Consider the following 25,547-nt stretch of genomic DNA (forward strand, 5'->3'; position numbering starts at 1 on the left):
AGAAGGAGGGAAAAACAGGATTTTAGGGGCTTGTGTAAGATGCATCTCCCAGTTTCCTCTCGTCCTGCTTTGTTAGGGTTGGCAGGAGTTCCTCTTCTAAATCAGTCTACTTTGACCATTGTATACAATAATTGTCGAACTTCCTCTTCCCTTCAAACTGTGTAATTGCTCAGGGAGGGTGTGGGAAGGAGATGGAAAAGCCATGAATTCATCTTCTTGATTTATAGTTAGTCAGACAGAGCAGTGTGGTAATTTTAGTAATTAATTTCCTATCAGTCTAAATGAAGTATTTATACTGGTATTTTTGTCTTGACAGAATAATCCTTGGCATGATTAACATATTCAACCCCCTTTTTGCAACTTCCTTTTAAAACAAGCATTGCTGATTTGGAATAGTTGCTTTTAATGCAGTTATATTAAAGCAAAATTAATTTGCCGTCACATCTAGTTCTCTAGAGAATTTCTGTCATATCTTTTCCTTTGAGTTACCGTTTATCTGAGTACGAAGTTCTTAAATATTTTTCTAAGGTAGTGTGTGATGTTTTGAATGTCTTAACAAGTGATCAGAAAATTAAGTGCCTGCTCTTTGTTTTGAAGCTTTTTATCTAGGAAAGGTTAGAAGAGCTTTAATAAACCTGTCTTAACACTTGATTTTGTTAATAACATTATGTGACTGAATTTCTACTTTAAATAAAGTGATCTCACTGGTACTTTTTTTTTTTCCCTGTACCTAGAGAATGAAGTTCAGAATTAGACAGCTTTTTTGTGGGTGTGGAGAAAGCAGAGATGAGCTAGTGATGATTTAAGAAAAAAATCAAAGCCTTGCTTGCCTCATCAAGTTTCCATGCGGGGGAAAGAATCTAATTGATCTGTATATATGAAAAGATACTGAAATAGCAGAATAAATGAACACTTTTCAATAGTGACAAAATCAGATTTGAATCTCTCATGTGAAAATTGCTTGTTACATATTGAAGTTGTAGTGATTTATTTTAAGGCTGTTTGAAAGGTAATTTTTTACTGAAGGTGTTTAGCGGATTTTAAAAGAATCTTGGCAGTTTTCATGGAGCTTATCTGGAAGTAGTTTGGGGCTTTTGTTGATTTTTTTTTTTTTTTTTTTTTTTTTTTTTTTCTGTTAAACTGCAGTATTACCAGTCAGTAAGCATTGTACATGTATTCGGAAACAAGTGCTCCAGATACCAGACTTTGCAGTCAGGAGTTTAATTTACGGATTTAATCTACTCCTATTGCATGAGTTGGTAGAAGTTACCTAAATTTCTAATACAGAGCAATGGAAAAGCCTAATGGGAAACTTAACATTTTCAAAATCTTTGGGGACAACAATGTTCTGAATTTCCGTTCTGTTGCACCCCTTCCCCTTGCCATGCTGTCATTAGTATTGCATTTTCCTCTTCAGGAACTTCATTTAAGTAACATCAGTGTTGTGGTTAGAAGATAAGGTATTCTACACTTTTTGTCAAAATTTTGTCTTTTTTTTAAAAATGCTTTTAGTGAAAAGATGTGCTGCAGTCATGAACTTTTATTTAAATAATTACAGTGAAAAATAATGTCACAAATTACTTTGTCAAGTTAACTGTTAGATGCTGCTCAGCCTACTTGCCATATGGAGGAGTTTAATTATTAAGAGTAGGAGTGATTTGCTTTGGGGCTTTTAATTGAAAGATTAAAAGAAGCTCACTCTGAGTCTGTGTCTCAAGCATTTGAATATTTTAGTGACACCTTATGTAAGGATTTAAGATAAAAACATGTTTGCCTTTACTTTGAATAGCTATTTTGAACATCAGGTAAAATTCTTGAAAACACTTGCTTTTCAATATTTTCATTAATCCCTGTTGTATCTATGACACCCTTATTTGTACTCAGGTCTTCAAAAATTGTTGTTCTCTTAAAGGTTTTTTGCCTCAAAAGGTGTCATGGAATTGATTAAGAAACTGCAGTGTATTAAAGTACATGCAAAACAGAAATGTAAGGAAATAAGAATCCTGGTTAGGTGAAGATTCATTTGGCAGGGGGTTGGAGATATTGTGGACACCTCCCTTTTTGTCTGGAAAATGCAAAGAAATCCACTTCTATCACCATGGCATACTGAAACATAGTTATTTTAAGACAAGAGTATGTACTAGGAAGCTGCTGCTTTATAGTGCCTGCCTTTTCTGTGAGGCTTCCCTTTATCCCAGATGGCTTTTTAGGAATGAGGAATTATAAACCTAGCACAACATGGTACACTTCTGAATTCATCAGTAAAAGGCAGGCATGGAAACCCTGCGGGCTTCCATAGGACTGCCATATGTTATTGTAAAAAAAGTGCTTTTCTTTCTTGGTGAGTGCTGAACATCCTCACAGAACAAAAATGGTGTGTAGTAGTCAGTCTCTTCAAATAACTCCCAACTGCTACACTGCTCTGAGTGAACTCATGGGAAAATTTAAAGGCATTTAAGTTTTAATTTGGAAGTGTCTACTTGATTCCAGGCACTTGCAGAAAATCATGAAGCTACTGTGTGTCCCTGTATTCTTAAAAAGGCTCTTTCAGGCATTGAAAAGTTCCAGACTGGAGCTGTGAGCACCTGGTTGGAGTCATTCTTTGAGGCTTGGCACAGCCATAGCTTTTGTGCTCCAGTGTCCATATGCAAAAGGACGTGTGTGAGAGAACTGCAGGCTTATTCCCTGTTTGTTGGTCTGTCAGTCCTTTTTATTCTGAAGTCTGTAACATTTGCAGCTGTTTAGGGAGAAGCAAATGCAAGATGGATGAAAGACTATGAGGTGCATATACCTTTTTGCTTTGGAACCACTTCTGACAGTGTATTCCTAATAAATTTCAGGGGCTTTGCTGAGATGAGTGCTTGAAGATAAGGGCAAAATTGATTTTCCTTACTGGCTTGTGTTGACAACGTCACATTTTAACTTCTGTTGTCTTCAGGAAATGGAATAAAGAGCTGTGAATCTAAAGTTGAGGATAATTTCAAACTGAAACTTTTTTTATAGTCTCACCTTATTTTAGTCTCACTGAAGAAGAGAGGAGTGGGGGGAAAGAAGGGGTAGGGGGAAGGGGTGTGAAGTGTTAGTTTCCCTTTATCTACAAATACAAACTTTTCTTTATCTTGGGTTGGATAACTGTGCTTGGTTCGTTATCAGACTGTCTCCTAAGGGAGACTCCAATGGACTGGTGAAAACGTCCCCCCTTGCCTTAGAGCTGGGAGTCAGTTACTGCCTCAAGGCAGGAGGAAGGTTTGTTTCAAAATCCTCTGCCAAGTTTGTTGAGCCACGAGTCTGACATTTAGTTTTTTAGGAAAAAATTCCTTCCATATTATGACCATTAGTTCTGAAACTTCCTGGCTTCTGAGCAACATGAAAAACTGAGGTATAACATAACTTGTGCCTGGAGTGACATCTGCTGTGCTTTTATCCCTCTTGTCCACCTTCTCTCTTTTGTTTCTTTTGCTAATTCTTCTGTGCTTTTCATTAAAGAAATGCTCAAATTCCAAGCTATTGGCTCACTCCCTGAGTGAATTTATCATCTCTGCTCTTTCCTGTGATCATGATTTTGGACTAAGTGCATTTATGACAACACACCAGACTAGGATGGAGAAATTGGTCTAGATGTTAAATTAGGCTTGTCCTTAAAGTACAAGAGAAGGTTTGGAATCCCAGAACATCTTCAATAGTGTCAATTCAAAGAGGAAAAATTATCAACTAGTCTTATGATTTATTGTGGGGCTTCAGGGCTATATTTATAGTGTTTGCTGTGTCTTGAGACCTTTTCTCTTGGCTTTTGTCTTAGAAACTTTCCAGACATCCAGGTAACTAACCATACTTCATCTAGTATTAATTTGAATTGTTTTTGCCATGCAATTGAGGCAAACTACTGCATGATAGTATATTCTGCAGAACTGCAGATGATTAAATTTCCATCAGCTATTTTTTGGATTAGGTAGGTCTCCACAGGTATGCTTGTGAAATGCTTTTCACTTATTCTTTAGGTTGTGGCTTTGTAGTTTGTTTTGAGATTGTTCTCTGAGGAAGGGGATGACCAGTGTTGTCAGTCTGTCAGTCTAAATGCTTAATTTTACCAGATGAAAATAAGCTTGAAAGTAAATATGGATTCTCTCTAGAGTGGGTTACTTTTTATTACAGTTGACATGTGGTCCTACTGTGTTTCTCAGTCCCAAAAAGAGCAATTGGCACTCTATCGGCTCTTAACAGAGAGATCAAGTGTTCTTGGAGCCAGCACATGGGACATTTGAAGCACAAGCAGCCTGTTTATTTCTCTCAAGAAAAGCCATAGCTCTCTAAAGTGCCTTCATGCTTAAATATTCTAAAAAGGTGTATTTAAGATAAGTGCCCTGATTAAGGAACTGATCAACCTCAGTTGTGAGAAAATGTACTCTGAGAAAACCTTTTTAATTTGAAAAACTGGGCTTTCAGCTGAATAAAATTGAAAAACATTTGAGTGGGTGCTTGCAAACTGTGAACACGTGTATCTGAAATTTAATTCCATGGCAGGACAGAATTAAGTACAAATGAAACAAGTTGGATGTGTTTGAGCGATCTGTTTATCTGTTCTGACAATTATACTTTCTTCTAACTTAAAATACAGTGTGGATCAAAACTTGTAATACAAAGATCGTTCTTCTGATATGATTGTATTTAAGTAAAATAATATTTTTTGTTCATGGCCATGGGAATGTAATTATTAGAAGAACTTTGAGGTGATTCATTATTATTGCAAGGGAAATCTTTCAACACCAAGCACCCTGCAATTGCAGGGATAGGTCCTTTAACGCCTCCAATGATAGTAATTTTTTCATTACAAGGCAAAAATCTAAAGGCTGAGTATTGTGCAAATTAAACCTTTTGTAATAAAACAAAGATGGACAAATAAAATGGATTTTTTTTAAATTTAAAAAACCCCCTACTTCATAAAATATCAGTTGCATTCCAAAGCTGAAAATTATATTGTTTGTGATTGGTCTGGTTTAATATTTAGTAATTAGTAGTAATAATAATAATTAGTATTTTATTAATTAAATATTCAGTAATATTTCATATCTAGTAATTCAGTAACTAATAAATACAGAAATCTGTCTTTGAATTATATGAAATAGTTCTAAAAGCAACACCTCTCAGTTCTCGGACAGCGTCAGTGAAGCGTTCGTTTTTTTTCTGCTGACTTCCGTTTATTTGTTTTCGTTTTTTTTAATTGATACATGGGAACAGATAACAGATTTCTGTTAACTCCTGTATAATAAAACTTAAGTATGAAGTGAGAATGCATTGGCTCATGTCTAGCTGTGGAAACCAGTCCTGTTAATTATGTGTCTGAGATTCCAGCTATGTCATGATTGTTATCTTTGCACTTCCAGCTTTGTAGCCTTATGGATTCCTTTATCTTGATTTTTAGTTATTTTAAAATTTGTATTAGACAGAAAAGCAGAATCATGCTAATCCAGCTGGTATGAAATCATAAAACAAAAAGAATTATTTTTCTCTGAAAACATTTGATTCCTCTCTTTTTCTAGATGTGCTTCCTTTACTTATATAAGCGAGCCTTTTAATAAACTCTATGGCAACATGAAAGCTTAATTCTTTGATAGATTAGAAGAAGCAAAAATTACTCATATGCTCCCTCAATTTTTACTTGCATTGATATGATTTAAGTGTAATGTAACAGTTTATGGAACTAGTCAGTGCATTTTTATAATGGCTATTACAGTGGGAATTCTCTACCTTATTGAAGTTCAACTTTGAAAAAATGATTTCTGTATCCTTCTCAACCTTCTGTTCTTTGCTGGTGTTCAGTACATCAGAATTAGTGAAATAGCTGCTATTAGTTAATGCCAAGGTCTATGCAAGGCCAGTGTGATGATGGTTGATCATCATGCATTGCAGAATTTTGGAGCATTTGGCAGGTACCTTGTAGAAGGGAAAGAACACGGATTTAGCAATTTGATGTGCAAGCTGAGCCATCAGATGTGCGCAAATCATGAGCCTTCAGTAATGAATGCAAATGAAAATGTACTATTTTTGACTTGGAATCCTGCTCTACAGTGGCTGCAGTTTGTGATCAGGGTGTACAGAACAAATACGTCATGTACTACTATCAGCTGAATTTTCTTTGCAGTGTGCTTTCTGCTCTTGCAGTCCCTTGAGTATTTTGTGTTCAGTAGTACTACCTATTTAGAATTTGATCTGCAGTGTGATTGCCATCCCTTTGTTATCTGTTTATGAGGCTATGATTGTATGACATGACAATTCTTTTTCTTTTTCTCTGCTGCTCTTTGTTTAGTCCAGACTTTCAGAAGGGAGGTTGTGAAATGCGGTGACTTTATTTGCCACTGCACTGACATAAGCTAAAGGTTGATGATAAAAGAAAAAGTGGAGATAGTAAGTTACTGGGATGGCAAAAATAACTAGAAGAATCAAAAACTATTCTGGTCTATTTTTTGGGACTCCTTCCTGGATAAAAAAAAGAGTTGATTTACACACACAAGCCTTTCACTTTTTTGGTAAGAATTACTATTTTATGGTTAGATTTGACATCTGTGACCTGGTGATTATATGTAGTGAAGTACATGTACACGATACAGAAATTTAAACCCTTTCTTTTGCTTGGGAACTTTAGATTCTGAGGTGACAGTAAGTAATATTTCTGGTGGTGTTTTTTTTTTTTTTTGTCCTCCCCCCTTCAGATCCCTGCAGTTCACTCAGCCCGCCGTGCTTTACTGAGGAGGACCGGTTCAGCCTAGAAGCTCTCCGCATGATCCATAAGCAAATGGATGATGACAAAGATGGTGGTATTGAAGTAGATGAAAGTGATGAGGTAGGAGTAAAATAACTTTACTTGTGCTTACATGAAGTCTTTTTTATCCTTTTGTTTTGTCTAGCTGCTCTTTATCTTTCTGCGCTTGAGTAGTTGTTGCTGTTTTTCTTAAGTCAGCCCTTTCCTCAGACAAATATGGAAGGAAAGTCTAATTTCTATATTTGTCTGAAATGGGATGTTACTGTCCATTGTTCTAGCCTGAAGAAAAGTTTTGTGTGACTATGTATAAAAGTTGCTACTTTTACTTTTTTTTTTTACTTTTTTTTTTGGTGTAAGGGGTGGGCAAATGGTGGTAGGTTTAGCTTGCAGTAAGGTTGATGTGATCCATTGCTTAATGTTACAGTTTCTTTGCTCAAAGTTTTCTTGCTTAAGGCATCACTGGGCTATCCTATTTACCTTAGATCTGTTGCAGGCACTTCATGGTGCAAATCAGTACCTGTTACAGACAGCAGACTAGAAGAAAGATTTCTGGTTTTGCTTACATTTACAGGCAAGTAGTAAGAACATCGTACTTACTAATGGTAAATTAAGTCCTACGACCTAAGGAAGGTTATGCAGACCTGCCTGAAGTTTTTGTGTCTGTCCTTGAATGAGTTTGGTTGGTGGGCTCCTGGTGGACCTGGCAAAGGACTTACCCTTGCATTTACTCAACTTTACCAGTGGGATTCTCAAAATTACTGGGTAGGAATGGAAATGTCTATGTAGTTTCATTGTGCTTGCTTATTTCGCTTTCTGGCCATTGTTAGGCACACGCTTGAGAACCCAGGGGGAGTGAAGATGTCCCCTAAAAATGAGGGTATTGTCACATGGTTCTGACACCCATTCTCACTGTAGATGAATGTGAGAAGAATCTAGCCCTGTTTTGTCATCCTTTTTTGTAACATTTAGGGGAAGATTGTTCTCCCTGAATAAGTTATGAATTATCATTGTCAAATTTAATGTGATGCTACTTAATTTTCTGTGTGCCTATGTGCAAACAGCATCAACAGGCCCCATCCAACCTGACTCTGAACTCTTCCAGGGACTGCGTCATCCACAACGCCTCTGCGCAACCTGTTCCAGTGCCTCTCTACCCTCCGAGTAAAGAATTTGTTCCTAACATGTAGTCTAAATCTCTCCTGTTTTAGTTTAAAACCATTCTCCCTTGTCCGGTCACTATCTGTCTGTGTAAAAAGTTGCTCCCCCTCTTTTTTATATCCCTCCTATATGTACTGAAGGTTGCAATAGTATCTTCCTGGAACGTTCTCCAGGCTGAACAGCCCAGCTCTCTCAGCCTGTCTTCATAAGAGAGGTGCTCCAGTATTCTGATCATCTTGGTTGCCTTTACTTGTTCTGACAGGTCAATATCTTTCTTGTGCTGAGGAGCTGGAGGCAGCACTCCAGGTGGGATCTCACAAGAGCAGAGTAGACCCTCTGGCCACTCCTCTTTGAGTGTAGCCCAGGATGCAGCTGACTTGCTGGCCTGTGAGCGCACACTGTTGGCTTATATCCAGCTTTTCATCCACCAGCACCCCCAAGTCCTTGTTAGTAGGGCTGCTCTCAGTGACTTCTCTGAGTCTGTGCTCATGTCTTGGATTGCTCCAATGCAGGTACAACACCTTGCACTTGGACTTCATGAGGTTCTCATGGCCCATTTCTTAGGTTTGTCCAGATCCCTCTGGATAACCTCCCTTCCTTCTGTTAGTTCAACTGTGCTGTTCAGTTTCGTGTCATCTGCAAACTTGCTGAGGGTGCACTTGATCTCACTGTTGTTGATGAAGGTATCAAAGAGCCCCTGTCCCGAGAGAGCCCTGATGGGCACCACTCATCACTGGCCTCCACCTGGACATAGAACAATTGACAGCTGTCTGGCTGTGTCTGTTCAGCCAGTTCCTTATCCACCGAATGGTCCACCCTTCTAATCCATCTTTCTCCAATCTGGGGATAAGGATGTTATGTGGGGCTGTGTCAAAGGCCTTTCAGTGGTCTAGGTAGATGACGTTTGTTTGGTCTTCCCTCATCACCTGCTGCAATCACTCCCATCATAGAAGGCCACCAGATCAGTCAGACACCATTTGTCCTTAGTAAAGCCATGCTGGATTGTCTCAGATCACCTCATCGTATGTGCCTTACCATTGCTTCCACAAGGATCTGTGCCACGATCTTCCAAAACACAGAGGTGAGGCTCACTGGTCTCTAGGTTCTCAGGTCTTCGTTTCTTCTCTTTTTCAATAGGAGGGACGTTTCCTTTTTCCCAGTCACTAGAGACTTCACCTGACTGCCAGGAGTTTTCAAAAATAATGCATATAGGCTACTTTTGTTATTGCAGAATGTTTGGGACAGTCACAGTCCAGTCTGCAAATTGAAACATTAGTGATGGAGTGTGAGCTTCCTGAGGAACTTCCCAGCACTTTGATTATTTCTCTTGATTTGTACTGCATTTTTTATACATGGAAGTCGAGAAAGTTAAAAGAAAATACTGAAATATTTATACATTGGAAACATTTTATTAGTATTCAGAAGATTTTTCCTGGTTTCCAATGGACCGTCTTTATATCTGACCTTAAGTTTCTTCCTGTTCCAGAGGAAGCAACAGAAGCTACTCTAAAAACCTGTTTAAATGGCTGAAATTATAATAGTTGATGAGGCATGCTGTTCAGCTGGGGTAATTAGAGATGAGTGAAACTGTATGTTCAAACTACACATTGTGCATAAAATATGATGACTTAATTGTAGCCCTTGTTTCTGCTAGTTCATTTTTAATTATTGAAGAAATATTTAATAACCCACTCCCTGCAAATTAGCGCTTTTCTACATATAATTTCCATGCAAATCAGTGATGAATATGTATTTGCATGGAGTGCTTTCTTCTAAGACATTAAATGCAAACCTGAAATTAATGAGAAATACAGTTTAATTGCAAGTTCAGCTAGTAACCTCCATGTTTTTCTTGTAGTGCTTTTACTAGATCTGTACCATAATTTTAAAAGGTCTACATTTACTCAACATAGTTACATAGTTACCTGATTACAGTAGGTCTGAATATGTACTAAATATGTCCTATTTATATTTCAGAACCAGATTTTTTTTTGTTCTGTCACAGTGGGTAATGCTGCTTATCTTGATTAAGATTGAGGACTGATAATTAAAAAACCCACTTTATTAGAAGTAAAGCTTACCTGAAATACAGGGATTTTACTTAACAGCAGGGAATGGATTTTCTGTTTTATGCTGCATGGTTTTTACTTGCAAGCCTCCTGAAGAGCAGCATATTGAGTATGTTGATCAGATGTTCATTAGCTTTTTATTTGGCAGGAAGAATGTTACAAAGTAGAATAACTTTCTGCTGTTTAACCAGCACTACAACGATGTTACAAGGGTATATTTACACCAAGGAAGGAAATTATTGTTAATAAGTTATTTTGAGACAGGAAGGTAAAAAGAGCTAAAGATGTTGAACTATTTATTTTAACTATTTTAATTTGCCAGTCCAGTTAACTCCCAACAGTGATTCCAGACATTTCATCTGCATGTGGTTTATTTTTTCCTAGTGTTTTCATGCCCTCATTTAGGTTGTAGCTCGTTTCTCCTCTGTAAAATGAAGGCCCACATAAAACTGTTCTGTAAAGGAGTTTTTCTAGGATATTAGAAAATTTGAACTAAGATATTTCTTATTTCCTCAAAAATTGTCTGATACTGAAAGACCTTTGGATGTACTTTGTATGGACTGGAAAGAAACTTGTATTTGACCTTGATAAAATTGATGTGCAGAAACCTGATCTAAGTTTTTACTATGGGATTTAATAGTCAGCAAAACATGAGGGGTTTTGTTGAAGTCTTCTAAGGAAGTTAGAGGGGCTCTAGTCTGAGCATGGAGTAGTTGTTTTTTTTCCTTATTATTTGGTATGGTACCGCAGAGAAAAGGAAGAAGGAAGGAAAAAAAACCCCTATGCTTATTATAAGGGCAGGCTAATACAAATTTTCCTATCAGACCTAGATGCTGATATTATTTCTTTATATGTCAAGGATTGCAATTGTTTAAGCTGGTTTCAAGAGGTCGGCTGTAAACAGGTAGCTGAAAGGGAGAACGTAGTATTACTGACTGAGGTTTTAGTCGTGTTGTGGGAGGCTATCTGCCTCAGGAAGCATCTGATGCACCATGAGAACGTGTTTTGTTTTAATGATGAGACACAAGCAATAAAACAGACTTATCACATGTTGACTATTTACATTGGTTTTTCCTGTTTATAAAGAACTTCCATATGTAGGTCCTACATCCAGTCATTTCCTCAAGGAATCTCTTTGCAGTACTAGAATAAGTTGATGTTTTTGAAATATTAGTAATTTACTGTGTTGTTATTATTATTAGTAACTTAATGTCTCACCAAGCTAAAGGCACAAATGTACAGTTTTGCATGGAATCTCTGGGTAGATCACTTCATATTTTGTTTAAGTTTTTTTAGGGAGTGAACTGGACTTGTTACTTAATAAAAAAACCCCAAACTGAGCAAGCCCCATAGAAAACCACCAACGCCCTACCCCATGCTGTCCCCTACAACAACAACAACAGAAAAAACAAACAAAAAAAAAAAAAAAAGAAAAAAAGAAAAACAAAGAAGAGAGACATAAAAGTACAGTAAGGAGAATAAGAGACTGCAGCATTGAAAGCATCAGAGAATAGCTTTTAGCAGTGGCAGGATGGTCAAAGAAGTTGGAACCTCAAAGATGATATGCCGAAGTGCCTGACTTAAAAATGTTGTCTGGAGGCAAGAATCAAATAGAATCTAACTTAAGTGGCCTAAGCCAGGGAAGATGATTTTGTTCTATACAGCAATTAAAGCAGGAATAGCAGCTAGCATGATCTGGAATAGTCATAGTATTATAGCACTTTGGCTGTAGGAAGTTTGACAGGGATAGGGTTCATTCTGTTCTCTGGAAATACACTCTCAGCAAGATGTTGAATGTCCTTTCGAGTTCCCTTAGTATTTTGTTTTTGTTCTTGTCATTTATGTAATAAAAGTCCTTAAACTGGAGTTCATATTTCTGTAAACAACTTAATATTTTGATGACAGCTGTTTAGACAAAATTCTGCATGTGGAAAAATATGTGCTGCAGTGGTTCAGAAACTGAAGACATTATAACTATTTTGTCATGACACTGGGATGGCTCCTGAGTGTGTTTTACATCTCACTGTGCAAGACATTCTGTTACAAACATCAATCTTTCAAACAAGGGTTTTGAGCTTCCTAACCAGTGCAGCAAACATTTCCCCCCAAAGCTATTGGATTACTTTGAATTCCTTAATTTGTTGTGGCTCTCTTAATAGGGGTCTTTTATAATTTTTTTTTTTTTTGCACTCAACTGCTAATATATTTGTCCCCAGGCAGAATGTGTTTTAGCCTCCTGAAGTTTTGTAAGCAACTCTGAATATGTCTAGTCAGTTTGTTTTTTCAGAGCAGGATGAGGAGCCAGGTCTTGTGTGAAAACATTGATGGTGTTAGTTCACATCTGTGCCTGTGCAAAGAAGCCCTGTAGAGAAATGCATGTGTTATCATGGGTACAGTTGCATAGAAACCTGTTCCAACGTGGTTTGGACTAGACCTACCTCACACTTTGCCTCCTTGGAGGTACTTAAGCTAATATGTAGCTGTCTGCACCTCTTTATTTAGTCCTGCTACAATGAAATGATCCCTTGACTGAAATTCTATCTTGACTTTGAAGAGATTGCAAAGTTTACTTTGCAGCAGATAGCTACAGTTTTGTTTTGAGCTGCAGTAATCTTTTTTCAATAGAATGTGTAGGTTACTTAAGATATACTTGGTAACACTTTCCTGGCCTACATTTTTCTAGCCATGTTTTGTTATTAATTTTGTTAATAATATTATTAAATATGTTTTCTTATTTTACTTCATAGCATTTCTGTAGGGTAGGCAATCATACCTGAATCCTAGTAAGTTGCCTTTTAAGAGCACATTTGCCATCATAATTTAGTCAGTACATGTGACATTGTAATAGCTGCAACAAGTGTTGTAGCAACAGATGCAGGGAAATGTACTAAGAGGCTGTCTCATAGTGACTGGCTTTATCTGAAGGGTTATAGGAAATCTGAAGTTGTAACTTTTGCAGGTTTCCCTTTGAAGGAATAAAACCAAAGGAAATAACACTGTTTGAGGAATAGATGCTCAAGGGAGAGAATAATACCTAGCCAGAAGATGTTACTAATTGCTCTTGAAGTAAACTTGTCAGTTAAAGGGTCTATTTTAAGTTGATGAAACTGAAAATCATAAACTTGAGCCTTCACCCAGAACAAAATATAAATAGCATGAGAGTGCTTCCTGCTGCAGTTAGTGAGTGTGGTTAATTTTACTTTTCCAGTAGCATTCTCAAAAGTATGCAATTGCTTGTTTGCCCTGCAAGCGTGTCTTGCAGCATTGATGTTTTAACTTTTTAAATTGTTGTATTTGGGTTTAGTTTGCAAGTTCTCTCTCCAGTACCAGTCAAACCGGTATTGGATTTTGGGGGAGGTCTTTTATTTATTTATTTATTTATTTATTTATTTTGGTAGTCTCTCTTCGGGTTGGTCTTTGGTCATTAGTTGACTGGATTTTGGTGAAAGTTACAGTACTAAAGCCTTTCTGAAGAGGAAGGAAGGTGGGGGTGTACCTGATCCTTTGACTTTTCCAGGGCTCCCCAAGTCCTGTCCCCTCCAGGCAGGAGAAGGTTTCCTTTGGAGTTATTGCACTGCTGAACCTTGGACTTTGGGATGTTAATCTTTGTAGAGGTGCAGATATTATAGGACTCTTGGGATCAAAACTGTAGTTTCAATGTCTAGGTGTGGTTGTTTTTTTATTCTCTACTTGTTTTTGAAGTAATTACTTTGACAAATGGTTATTTTTGTTTCATGCAGATTTTTAGGTAACGTATCTTCTGCTTTCTTGGTTTCAGCTTTGTAGTCTTAAAAGAACTTCTCCTTCCTGAGTAATTATGTTGGCTAAGATAATCCTTAGATGTATTTTTCTTAGAGCTTATTCTTTTAACCTCCCATTTAGAGTTATTTTTGTAACCTTTTCTTTGTATACTTAATGACCAGGGCAACAGAAGAGAGATTAGCTGCCATGACAAGGAACAGAAAAATCCTCTTTTTAACTAGAGTCGTTCTGTTTTTCTGTCTTTCTTCAATTTAGGTCTCAGTTCTTAAAGAAGCACTTCCATATTAGACCACTTTTGAAACAAAAAGAAAGATGTTCGATGTTGTTATGTCCTCTTCATTGGTGAATGCGCTTATTCCTTGAAACACGATGACCTCTTTCCAGCTGTGTGCACTGTAACTTTAGTGTTGTGGCCTTGTGGTGTTGGAGAACCTCTCTGAGGAAGTCATCGTGGTTATTTTCACAGGACCTGGGAGCAATATGGGTAGTTCAGAACAGAAGAGGGGTTTTTCACTTGGAAGAAGTTCTCATAGATCTACTACCTCTGCCCCAGAGGAGTAACTGTACTGGCTACTAACTGCAGGCTGCTTTCCAGTTTATGTGTTGCCACTCGCTTTTCAAAAAGGCACGTAGTCAAATATTCGAATTGGTGTCTCGGTATACACCGGGTGCACTCTCAGCCTTTCTCCCGGGAAATCTCGTGTGCGGACTTGGATCCGCGCTTCCCGTGCCGCTGTTGGGCCCCCTGCGCCCTCTGCGGGCGGCGCGCCGGAACTGCAGGAGGAGCTGCTGATGCGTGTGCCGAGGAACCCGCGCTGCGTCCCGGTGTTAAATCGGGATGCTTTCCTGCGGGTCCTGGTCGTGCTGAGTCTGGGGACAGGTGTAACCCGTTGAAGCTTTTTGTTTATCAGTTGGCGTCTTCCTTCTTTCTTTACTTCTAACCATGTGAGTAGTATTGTTAACAGCACTTCAGATTTTCCTTGACAGCACTTGAAACTCAGCAGAAGTTTCATCTTTCGGTATTTTACAGCCTTTACTGACAACTATCAGTAAAGGTAGCAAGTTTGTACAAACAAAAGTGGCCTGACCTTTAGCTTAGAAGATGCAAAATTGGCTCAAGCCTCTATATACAACATATTCTGTCCCTCTTCAGAAACTTGATCGCCCTGCAACACTTGTTTTGAAAAAAAATGTCCATGCCCAACATTAGGATTCTCCAAGGGCAGTGCATCATCAGTCACTAGAAAGTTGAAGAGTGAGTGCTAGCATTTACCTTAACCCCCATGTGAAAAGAGATAATCTTTACAGAGAGGGACATATAATACATGTTTTTGCCGTACTTTTGGTGAGCTTTTTGCAAGTTCCCGAAAGATACACTGGGGGTGTCAGTTGATAGTAGATACTTGCAGTCTGGAGGGAAAAGGTAAGGTGAGAAAACATCAGTTCTTTCCTGCTGTTCCATCTGTAAGACTGGGCTATAATCTGGAAAGGCTTAGAGACATTAGTGGATAAGAAAATTATTTTGTTTTTCTTGTTGTTTAGTTACCGCTGTTCAGTGTCGACTTTATAAACATGGAGTGGGAATGAGTAAGATAATCCATCTTTCATTGCATGTTGTGTGACAGTTGTAGAATTTGCCAGCTTCATGGTAGTATTGCCAATATGGGAAGTATTCATAGTTCCCACTTGGGTGATGGAATATGCAACAGATATTTTTGCATTTGCATACAGTTACAGGATACAGTCCTGTGTTTATTAAACCTTTTTACTGCTGCTGATCCATGGTTTTTCAGAAGTTCTGTAACTGCTTTTGCCCCAACAGGCTGCTATTTTCAGTTCTCATATATTTCATAAGTTTCTCATGTATTTTTCATGTATATGCATGTGTGTGCATATATATATATATATTTATATATATATCTCAATTTATGTCATTCTTATATACATGGGGAAGAGGAGTTAAAAATGCTTATGCAGTTTGTGTGGGCTAAATGGAGCTATTTTAGGAATCAAAAAGCTTTACAAAGCTAATGTCTGACAATCAGAAAAAGTTTTGAAGTAATAGATAAATAAGAGAGGATTTGCATCCAATCAGTATTTGGACACTATGGCTCTGGGTTCGTTTAAGGAAGGCAGCTAGTATTTTATCCCAAGTCCACCAATTAGAGGAGAAACTTGAATCCATTCACATAGTTTGAGATTCCCTTACATTCTAGTAAAAAGATTTTAGTTAGGGAGAATTGGTAAATGTTAGCTTTTGCTTGCATGTTTCTCCTATGGTATTCTGTCTCTTTTTATTAAGAGTTAATAATACTGTTTAATGCTGGCTACTTTTCAGTATCTCCGGCAGTTTCTGAATAGTATAATCTCTAGATTTGTTAGAAATTGAGCTTTGTTAGAAATGGAGCCTTTGCAGAATGCTCTGCACTTAAATTATTACCTGGACTGAATTTTAAGAATTGAGCTCTTCCGCAGTGCATCACTAGCTTGGCTTTCTTCCTCACCTCCCTTGAAGTGGTGATGACATATAATCAGCCATATAAAAGACTTTTTTGACTTAGTTGTCATGGCTGTTTGTAGCTGGTTTTGTTTGAGCAGCTTTATCCTTCAGGAACAGAAGAAAGCAAACTATCTACTGTGGAAGATTACTTAGTTTTCTGGTACTGTTAGTACCAGCTACTAGTTTTCTGATACTAATACTAAAGTCTTCACCCACAGAGACTGTTCATACAATGCTTGCAGGGACTGATACTTATGGAAGGTTTCCACTATTAAAGGGAGGTGGTTTGTTAACCAGTATTCCAACTTTTTGAGGCCCGTATGAAATAAAAAATAGAATGGGTTTTACAGTTCCATGGCTTTTCTTGGGTATGTATTTGGAGAACTGTTTGTAGTGACTAGTGGAATACTGATACAATGCTGCCATCAGAAAATTTTATCATAGAATCATGGAATGGTTTGGGTTGGGGGGGACCTTAAAGGTCACCCAGTTCCAATTTCCCTGTTGTAGGCAGGGACACCTTCCACTGGATCAGGCTGTTCAGAGCCCCATCCAACCTGGCCTTGAACACTGCCAGGGATGAGGCATTTACAGCTTCTCCGCACAACCTGTGCCAGTGCCTCATCACCCACTCTGTATGTCATGATTGCATGATCTTCCTTTTTATCTGTTTGCTAAAAGGCTTCCTATTAATTACTGAAAATGAAGCAGCTTTATGTAATGCTTCTGTGCTTGGAGCGTAACCACTGAGGAATGATTAACAAGCAGAAAATTGGCCCTCAGATGACTTCTGTTTTTCAATTTGATGAATAGAAGTCAAATTTTTGTTGTCTAATCAAAAGACTTTAATACTACTTAGTAAACAGCTTACTCTCATCCCTCAGGCAGTTGCATTTAACTGGTATAGCAGGATTCAGGCATTACTCATCCACAAATGACTGGCACACTTTCAAATCTTACATGGTCTTATTTCCAAGGAGGTGAAGTTGGTTAAATGTCATCAGAATAGAGAAATATGCAGTATGAATGTGTGGTGCATTCCTGTAATCACTAAATCTAAGGCATCCTAATAATGTTAAACTTAGTATACTAGAAACTGCATCATCAGTTTTTCTAGGATTTAATAATTGTGAAAAACAAATCTTGTAAGAGTGTTTAACTTGCCTTCTGAGTCTTTGATGGAGAAAACTCAATCAATTCTCTGCTGCTTGCATGGGGAAGCAATAGCAAAGACTCTATCTGATTTCTGTGTAGTTTCTCTTCAGAAATTGTCATTTTGGCATTTAAGATGATGTTTTTTTCCCTTTTCTTCAGTTTCTAAGGGAAGATATGCAATACAAGGATGCCTCTAATAAACATAGTCACCTGCACCGAGAAGACAAACATATCACCATTGAGGATCTGTGGAAACGCTGGAAGACATCTGAAGGTAGGTAAAGAAGTATAGCTAAAAATGATGGTGGTTATTAACATAGATATAATTCAACAATTTTTCCACCAAGTATAGAGTAGTGAATGAAGGACCTCTTGAAGCATCTTCATGAATCTGTTTCAACACTGTTATTTATAGACACAAATAAACCTGACTAAAAACTCATTTAGTCCAGCTAGAGATAATTTCCTCCTCATGTGTTTGGTATATTGCGAGTAAATTAAGATATCTTACGTGCTCATCTGTATGAGGTTCTAGTTTATCAAGGTGACTGGTGCAAGTGCTGAGTTCCAGATTAGCATGTTTTTAATTTAATAAACCCTGAGGGTTTCTCTCAAGCTATTTTAAAATATCTTTATGTTGTATTAAGTGGAAAATTCAATGCTCTTTGATTTAAATTTTATTTGAGCTACAAAGATCTAGAATTCTTAGTCCAAAGCATTTTTGAAAATCTTCTTAAACTTGGGATACAGTAAAAGGTACTGATAAGCCAACACCACCAGCCCTCCCTCACCCTGATTTAAATGAAATAAGTAAGTTGAGCCAACTATTCCAAGTATCAAAGGAGTATTTAATCAACAGTACAGTGTTCACTGCCAAATATGTCCCAGGATACAGTGATTAAAAAAGAGATCTGCAATGTTAGAATTGTTAGGAGAAAAATACTTAAGTTCCCCACCCCAACTCTCCTTCCAAAGGTGTTGTCCTGGTTCCAGCCAGGACAGGATTAATTTTTAGCAGTAGCCAGGAGGGAGCATAGCTAAGGCCCGAGTGTTATTCTATGCCACCTCACATCATGGCTGGGACCCCAGGAAAGGGAGTCTCTCTCTCTCTTCTGGGGAGAAGAGGTTCATTCTGGTCAAGAGACATGGGCAGCATACGGGTCTGGTATTTGTTTATTGTCAGGGGCTTTCCATATGAGTAGTTTAATTTTTCTTATACCTTTTGTTACTGTATTGTTGCTGTTATTGTTCGTTTCCTTACCTCATTGCTGTTTCCAGTAAATCGTTCCTATCTCAACCTGTGATCTTTGCCCTTTGTGCCTCCAGTTGGAGCGGGAGGGGAAATGGCACACATGTTTTTAGAAGGAGCACTAAATTTGAAAATACCATTCCTAAACCATGACATGTTCTAATGGCAACCATAGAGAGATCTAAAACTTGGTATGGGTCAAACAATTGAAAGTAGGAACAAGAGAGGAATGAAACCAGGAACATGCCATTGGTTCATTCTGCTAATGTAGGAAGTCACTTAAGGGCATTCTCATGGAATGCATGAAGTGTTTGGTATGTAGTAAATATCTGTTTTAATCAGCAATTTTTAGCCTCATCTCTTCAAATATTCTTTAAATAGTTATTCACTTAAGATCTTGTTCCCTGAAAGTATTGCAACTAAATTATCAGAAAAAATTGTCTCATAATTGTTGGTCTAAGTCATGAGTAACTCTTCAAAAATTTAGGCTATAATGATACTAGAAGTATAGTTTGTCTGCTGTTTATATCTTTATTCCAGTTTTCTTGAATGTAGTGAGTAGGGTGAGTAAGACTCAAAAGACTTTGAGACGAAATGTCTCATCTCACTGTGTGTTCTTATAGTGGCTTTACTTGTGCATCCTGCTGAGAGAACTAAAGTTGCACCACAGGGAGACCTTGAGAATGAGACTCCCCAGCAGTGTTAACAGTGGTCTGGTGACTGTTAGAAAGCATGGCGCCCCTCAGAAAATGAACTACTTTAATTTGATTTTAGGTAACATGGAAAATGTTACCATCCCTTCCTATATGTTTTAGGAATTTTGATTTATTTGTTTCTTATGTGCCACTAGTTTATAGCAATTTGAGAACATTAAACAAGAGGATGGAAGGTACTCTAAATGACAGTATTGGTAATTTGAGACCTTTAAGCAATCTGTTGAGGTATCTGTGTGAGAATTACAAACTCTAGTGCTCTTGACAGTATACACAGAAACATCTTCTGGATCTACTTCTGTGTAGTTTATGCTGAGTAGAATTTGCCCATTCTTTGGCATAAAGCTTGATTTATGTGAATGTTTTTCTTAAATATTTGTCGAATAGCTTAAAGGTGTTCTCTGTTTAACATATTGTGGTGCAAGACAGATAAGATTTGAGAGAAGAAAGAGAAAACATGCCATTGCTGTTTGATATTTCCATTTAGGATTAAGGAAAATAGAGGTTGCTTTTAAATAATTGATTGAGAAGGATTTTATACACTGAATGTAACACTGAGGATTGACTGCATTCAAAGCTCTAAAAATTGTCTAATAAAAGAAGGGGCTTGAGAATATTGCTTTTTAGTATTTCTGGCACTGGGCAGGCTTTTGGTGTCCCTGCCTGGTGCAGAATCCTTAAGGCATAGTCTAGGCTGGTGCAAATTAAAGGAAGTTCAAGGCTGTTACTATACCTGCGTGAAAGGAGTCATAGCATAGCTTGAATCAGCATCTAGCGTGTTGTTGCTATGTTGCCATTCAGTTTAAATTATTCCTTTGGTACAAAACGACTATAATGTAATTTCGGTTAGTTAGAATATGCTTTTTGTCACCTTTGAATTTTTTTAATCTCATAATCTAATTCTACAGAGAGTGCTCTATTTAGAGGAGTGACTAGGAAATAGCACAGCTGTTTAAAATGTAGAAGACACTGCTCTATGAAAGTCTTCTGACTTCTGTTACTGTGTGTTACTGTTCTTTAAATGTAAATGCCAGTATATGCTTGTTGTATGCTATTCCTTGACCATCTCCTCTTCTAACTAAGCAGTATTCATACATGTACTACAGACTCTTTCAGCTAGTCAAAAGTAACAAACTTAGTAGCTACTGTTAGGTTCATATCAAAGGAGCATCTTCAGTATTTTTTCTACAAGGTCCTTGAGGAGATAGTAGTTTTGAGTGTGGAAGAGGGGACAGATGAACACTTGGTTTGATGTCTGAATACCAGTCTTTGTACAATTATCTTTGAAAATTCTCCCGCTCAAAGGCACCTGCCTTCTCTTTTTGCCCCTGTAATGGGCTATGGTCATGTGAATTTGCTGTCTGAAGAGAAGGGTGTAGGTATTTAGACTCAGTAGTAAGGGGGCTGTAAGATCAGGGCCTTCAGCTGGGTAGTTCTCTGATCTGTCTCACTCAGTAGGGTTGGATGCTTCATTCTTAGTAATGTAGCACTGCCCCTTGAGACTTGATTTTGTAGCAAAGTAAAAACTGTTGTGGTCAAACCTGGAGTTCATGAATGCTTGGCTGTTGTCAGACTAATTTGAATCCTACCGAAACCTAGTTGTTACAAACTGCCTTCAAAAAAAAAAAATTAGCTTTTTTTTTACCCTTATGGCATATTTGAGCTTTAATGTATAGTATCTCCTATAGACTACCCTATAATAGAAAAAAACCTTTTCCTTGCCTTGTATTTTCCTTGTGTTCCCTTTTTTTCCCCCCCCTTTAATTCTCTTTCCTTCTCTGGAAAAGAGAATGTGAACTAAGGTCTGATACATTATTTATTAGGGTAAAAAGATACAAAAATGGCTCTATATTTGCATGTGTGATCACCTGTTGTATTCTGATGTACTGCTGCACAAGTGTTCTTGCAGCAACTGGGACTAAACTGCATACCACAAACATGTTGTGGTTGCATTGCACTCTAATCATTTGCTGTCTCAGGTTTTAAATATCTGGAGGTTGGAAATGCATGCAAGCCAGGGCTTGGCTAAGGATGAGTTACATAATGCTCCATACTGCTGATGTTACTGCTGAAGGTCCTAAAAACTAAGTTTTGAATCCTTTTGTGTGCTTGATGAGGAACAGTCTTGTGTGCCTGGCCAGCCTGTTCTCAACTTTAGGCCTAATATATGGCTATTTTTCACTCCTTGCCATGAAATACTCTTACCAAATGTAATTTGATTTCTGGAAGGAGTAGGAGGCCCTTAAGAATGCTGAGGCTGACACTGTAATGTTATTTTACTTCATGCCTCCCTGCCCTGAAGCACCATGCTACATGATAAATTTAACACGAAAAACTGATAAATAGCCTGATCTTCTAATCAGCCATTAATGTGGGTTAACAATGAGAAACTTTCATACAGGGCCAGTATAAAGCTACTTTTCCTATCTTCACCTTCTGAAAGAAACCCCCAAAAGAAGTAGTAAAATCCCCCTAGAACTCTAACTTGTGGTCTGAAGTAGAATAGCTGATGGAGGTGTAGAGACTGAGTGCTGCTCTGGGGTGTAAACACTGTGCCTTCTATACCTGCCTTCCCAAAGCATGTTGCTGACATCCTCTCTCTGAAGGTAACTCTTTGTGAAAAGAGGTGTGAGAAAGAAGGATGTTATAATTACTCTGTAATGCTATATGCATTTAACTTACAGTAATTGTGACTTGCTGCTCTGCTGTCTGAAGTACTGCTTTCTTTTTTGGTGATTAAGCTAAGGGAAAATTACAACCCCAGCTAATTAGTGGGAGTTGGCACATTCTAATTGGCAGTGTTGATCAAGATGAATTTCAGCTGGACTGCTTGCCCTCCAGTACGCCTGGTGTATCTCATGCTTGCCTCGTGTCATGTTTCAGTGGACTGTAAGTGCTTCTTGTGGAGAAAGGCCAGTTTGCTTTCCAGTACTTTATGCTGTTGGAGAACAAACATGTATGTATGTCATAAAGTCTTATTGGAGACAAGTCAAGTAATACTCCTCACCAACATATGACATATGGAAGATATCAACGAAAAGAAACAGTCTGAATGTTTTCACTGATTGATAGAATAGGAAAGGAAGAACAGTGTAGTTTAGAGTCTGAGTCCACCTGGAAAACTTTGGGATTTGCGGGCACTGGCACTGGACTACTGTGAACGAAGAATTAGTTTACATAATAAATCTAAATTTCTTGTGAAATATGTACATGAGCAGAGGTTCAGATCTTGACATCCCATAATAAGAGATGACAGTATGTATTGGTAGCTTAAATGATTGAGTGGTCAGTTAAAGGGATACAATATAAATAAAGAAGTAATTGATATTATTTTTTCATAAACGGGTAACAGTATAAGAGTACAGAAAGTATGAGTTTCAGTTCTAGTTTAGGATAGACTTTGGTTGCTTCTTTTTGCAGTTTCTAATGGAGGTATCTGATACAGTGATAGATAATGAATAATGAACTGTTTTTTCCAGAATATAACTGATTTGTTTGGGAAAATTTCCTTGATAGTCTATGAAGAAAACATTGCACCAGTCTAAGCAGTACAACAGATATGATTTGCTCTATGGTAAACCACTTAAACGTGTACCTCATTTCTTTCAGGATAGTATGTTTAAAATTACTACTGGATTATAAAAACCTATAAATTTATGTAAAATTTGACAGTGTCTAGAAAATTCTTCCAGCAGTAGAAGTGAAAAGTCTCAATGGTATTTTTAACCCTTCCTGTGCAACTTATAACTCAGTGAATTGTGTGGCTTCTGAAATTGAGTGTTCTGTACTGTCAGTGATAGTCTGTAGGGTGTAGTGGCTATTTTAGGTGGTTTTTTCACATGTCACATCAAAGCAACACTTTTACTTTGAATCAGTCTATGAACATATTTCTAGAATGCAGTTAAGGTGATATTTTTCTGGATGATTTTACCACTCTTGAGACTTGTAATGACCAGTCACATGACTTTGAATAATTTGTAAATCTGATTGCTTATTATTCACAAAACAGTTAAGAATCTTTGCAATGGGAAACCTATCTGTTTATAAATAGAGCCCAGATATTTTGCATAAAATCTTAGAGTAATATGACAAAACCAAGTCTGTTTCAAATCAATACCTGACTGCGGCTCACAAGGAGAGAAAGAAATGGGACAGCATACTGGGAAGGTTCTGTAGGCATTCATATGGTTAGATAAAAAGAGGTTTGTACTGGGAGTTTGTTTCTTGAAGCTGCAAGTCAGTCTGTGGAATGTGTTCTGTCTCTGCCTATATGAAGTGATAATAATCTGAAATGTTTAAACTTATTTTTCAGCTGTGCTAGTGTAGACAAGAGACGTAGAAGTCCTTATTTCAGTTACAGTGTGAACTGAAATATGAATTTGAACTCATAAAAATTTCCATTGCCTGCAGCTTTACCTGTCAAGCTTTCAGCAGCGCTTTCTAAAGGATTATTGTTAAAATTTACCACTGAGAATGTGTCCTAGTGATAAGGTTTCTGCAGAAATCTCTGCCCAGCACTGTCACATGCAAGTAGTTCTAGATAGAGAAATGTTAAAAAAAAAAAAAAAAAAAGTTTTTCATGTGAATACATGTCTGACCAGAAGGAGACTGTCCCTGTTTCTTTCATATACAGACAGACTTTTGCAGACTCATAAATGCAGTGAACAATTTCCCTGCTGTAAACTGTAGCAGCTGGTCTGTAAGGGCCAGAAATGTGATTTTTTTTTTTCTCCAGTATCTGTGGGTAGCATTTTCTTACCACATCTGTAGCTATGAATGTTTATGTAGTGTTGCTATTATTAAGGAAAATTGTTAATTATTCTCTACATATTAAGTAATTTTTCGTAGTCTCGAAATATTTTTGCATATAATTCCACTTTTCTTGGGTGTGTTTGAGAGATATTTAATAGTTTTCCTGTTAAATTTTTTCTGTCTTTTGGTGTTTTCTTTCAGTCTCCTCTCTCCTTCTCTTGTTGGCTCCCATTTTGTGGTTAGTAGGTATAAGCCTCTAAGAAAATTCTTGTCAAAACAAGTTTTAAGGCATCATCCTGGGAAAGATCTTGGTACATTGCCTCAAATGGTTACAGCACCAGCTGATGTGTGTTTAGTTCTGCAAGGGTAGCAAGAACAAAGGAGTTGAGGCTGGAATCTGTTTAAGTAAATGAAAGTCACAAGATGCTGTCCTGATTTGAACTAAAGCAGAAGACTAAATTGTTCTGTGAAAGTTTTAATAAAGAAATACTTCTATTGGTTCCATGCTTGTTTGTGTATAGTTTGCCTAAGCTTTCACAGGGGAGCATGTAATGAAAAAGGCAAAATGCCAGAAACACCTTGGCAATACTAATTTTTCTGGAATTATATTTGGCTAAACTCTCTTGGTTATTGTAACCTGCTTTTCTACTGCTTGTCTTCTAAGCTGTTGATTTGTAAAGAAAACTTAAGGTCGTTGAATTTTTCTTTCAGTTCATAACTGGACTCAAGAGGACACTCTTCAGTGGCTGTCAGAATTTGTTGAATTGCCTCAATATGAAAAGAATTTTAGAGACAGCAATGTCAATGGAACAACACTTCCCAGGTGAATGTGTCTTCTGGATTAGTTTCAAATAATTCCCCATAGATTGCTGCATTAGTCTGTATGGTAGAGACACCTATGTGAACCTAAAGTCTAACATGATATGGTCAAATGCAAGAAAAGAGAAGTGTCCTGGTGGTTTTGAAGAGGTGGCTGCATTTTTTTTCTGCCAGAATATTTCAAAATATAACTTTCATAAAAGTTTTGTTTCTTTCTGTGGAAGCTCTTACCAAAGGTCACATAATTCTGTGTGGTAGCAAACTTCCTTTTGAACATCTTCCAGTCTATTGTATGGATATATATAACAATGTAACTGTAGAATACCTTTTCTGGTGCATAAATACCACGCCTGAGCGCTGTGTGTATTTAGGAGTTGGTGTCATGAGTCTGTAAATATGCATTTAACTATGCTACATGGATTTATTTCATTATTTTTTCCAGAAAGAAAAGAATGGGTAAATGATTTTGTTTTTTTCTTTTGTCACATGCCGATATGCATTTATATAGCGTTACTGTTGTATTTCTCACTCTTAATTGCACAGCTGTAATCTATATAACTGTGGAAAATGCTACTGATGTCTTGTTTTTTTGCATAGACTGATTTTGAATGTA

The 25,547-nt window shown here is 37.4% G+C and overlaps 1 protein-coding gene across 2 annotated transcripts in view; it reads left to right on the forward strand.

The window, feature by feature from the left end:
• The window catches only part of STIM2 (stromal interaction molecule 2), a 71,595-nt gene that overhangs the window by 29,522 nt on the left and 16,526 nt on the right, over nucleotides 1-25,547 (forward strand). For both annotated transcript variants that reach the window (XM_032110394.1, XM_032110395.1), the window contains exons 2-4: nucleotides 6,708-6,838; nucleotides 17,561-17,675; nucleotides 24,827-24,938. In XM_032110394.1, the coding sequence (XP_031966285.1) occupies nucleotides 6,708-6,838; nucleotides 17,561-17,675; nucleotides 24,827-24,938 (358 nt within the window). The remainder of the gene's footprint in view (nucleotides 1-6,707; nucleotides 6,839-17,560; nucleotides 17,676-24,826; nucleotides 24,939-25,547) is intronic.

The sequence above is a fragment of the Corvus moneduloides genome, chromosome 5, assembly GCF_009650955.1.
Source record: "Corvus moneduloides isolate bCorMon1 chromosome 5, bCorMon1.pri, whole genome shotgun sequence".
In the NCBI taxonomy this organism is placed as follows: domain Eukaryota; kingdom Metazoa; phylum Chordata; class Aves; order Passeriformes; family Corvidae; genus Corvus; species Corvus moneduloides.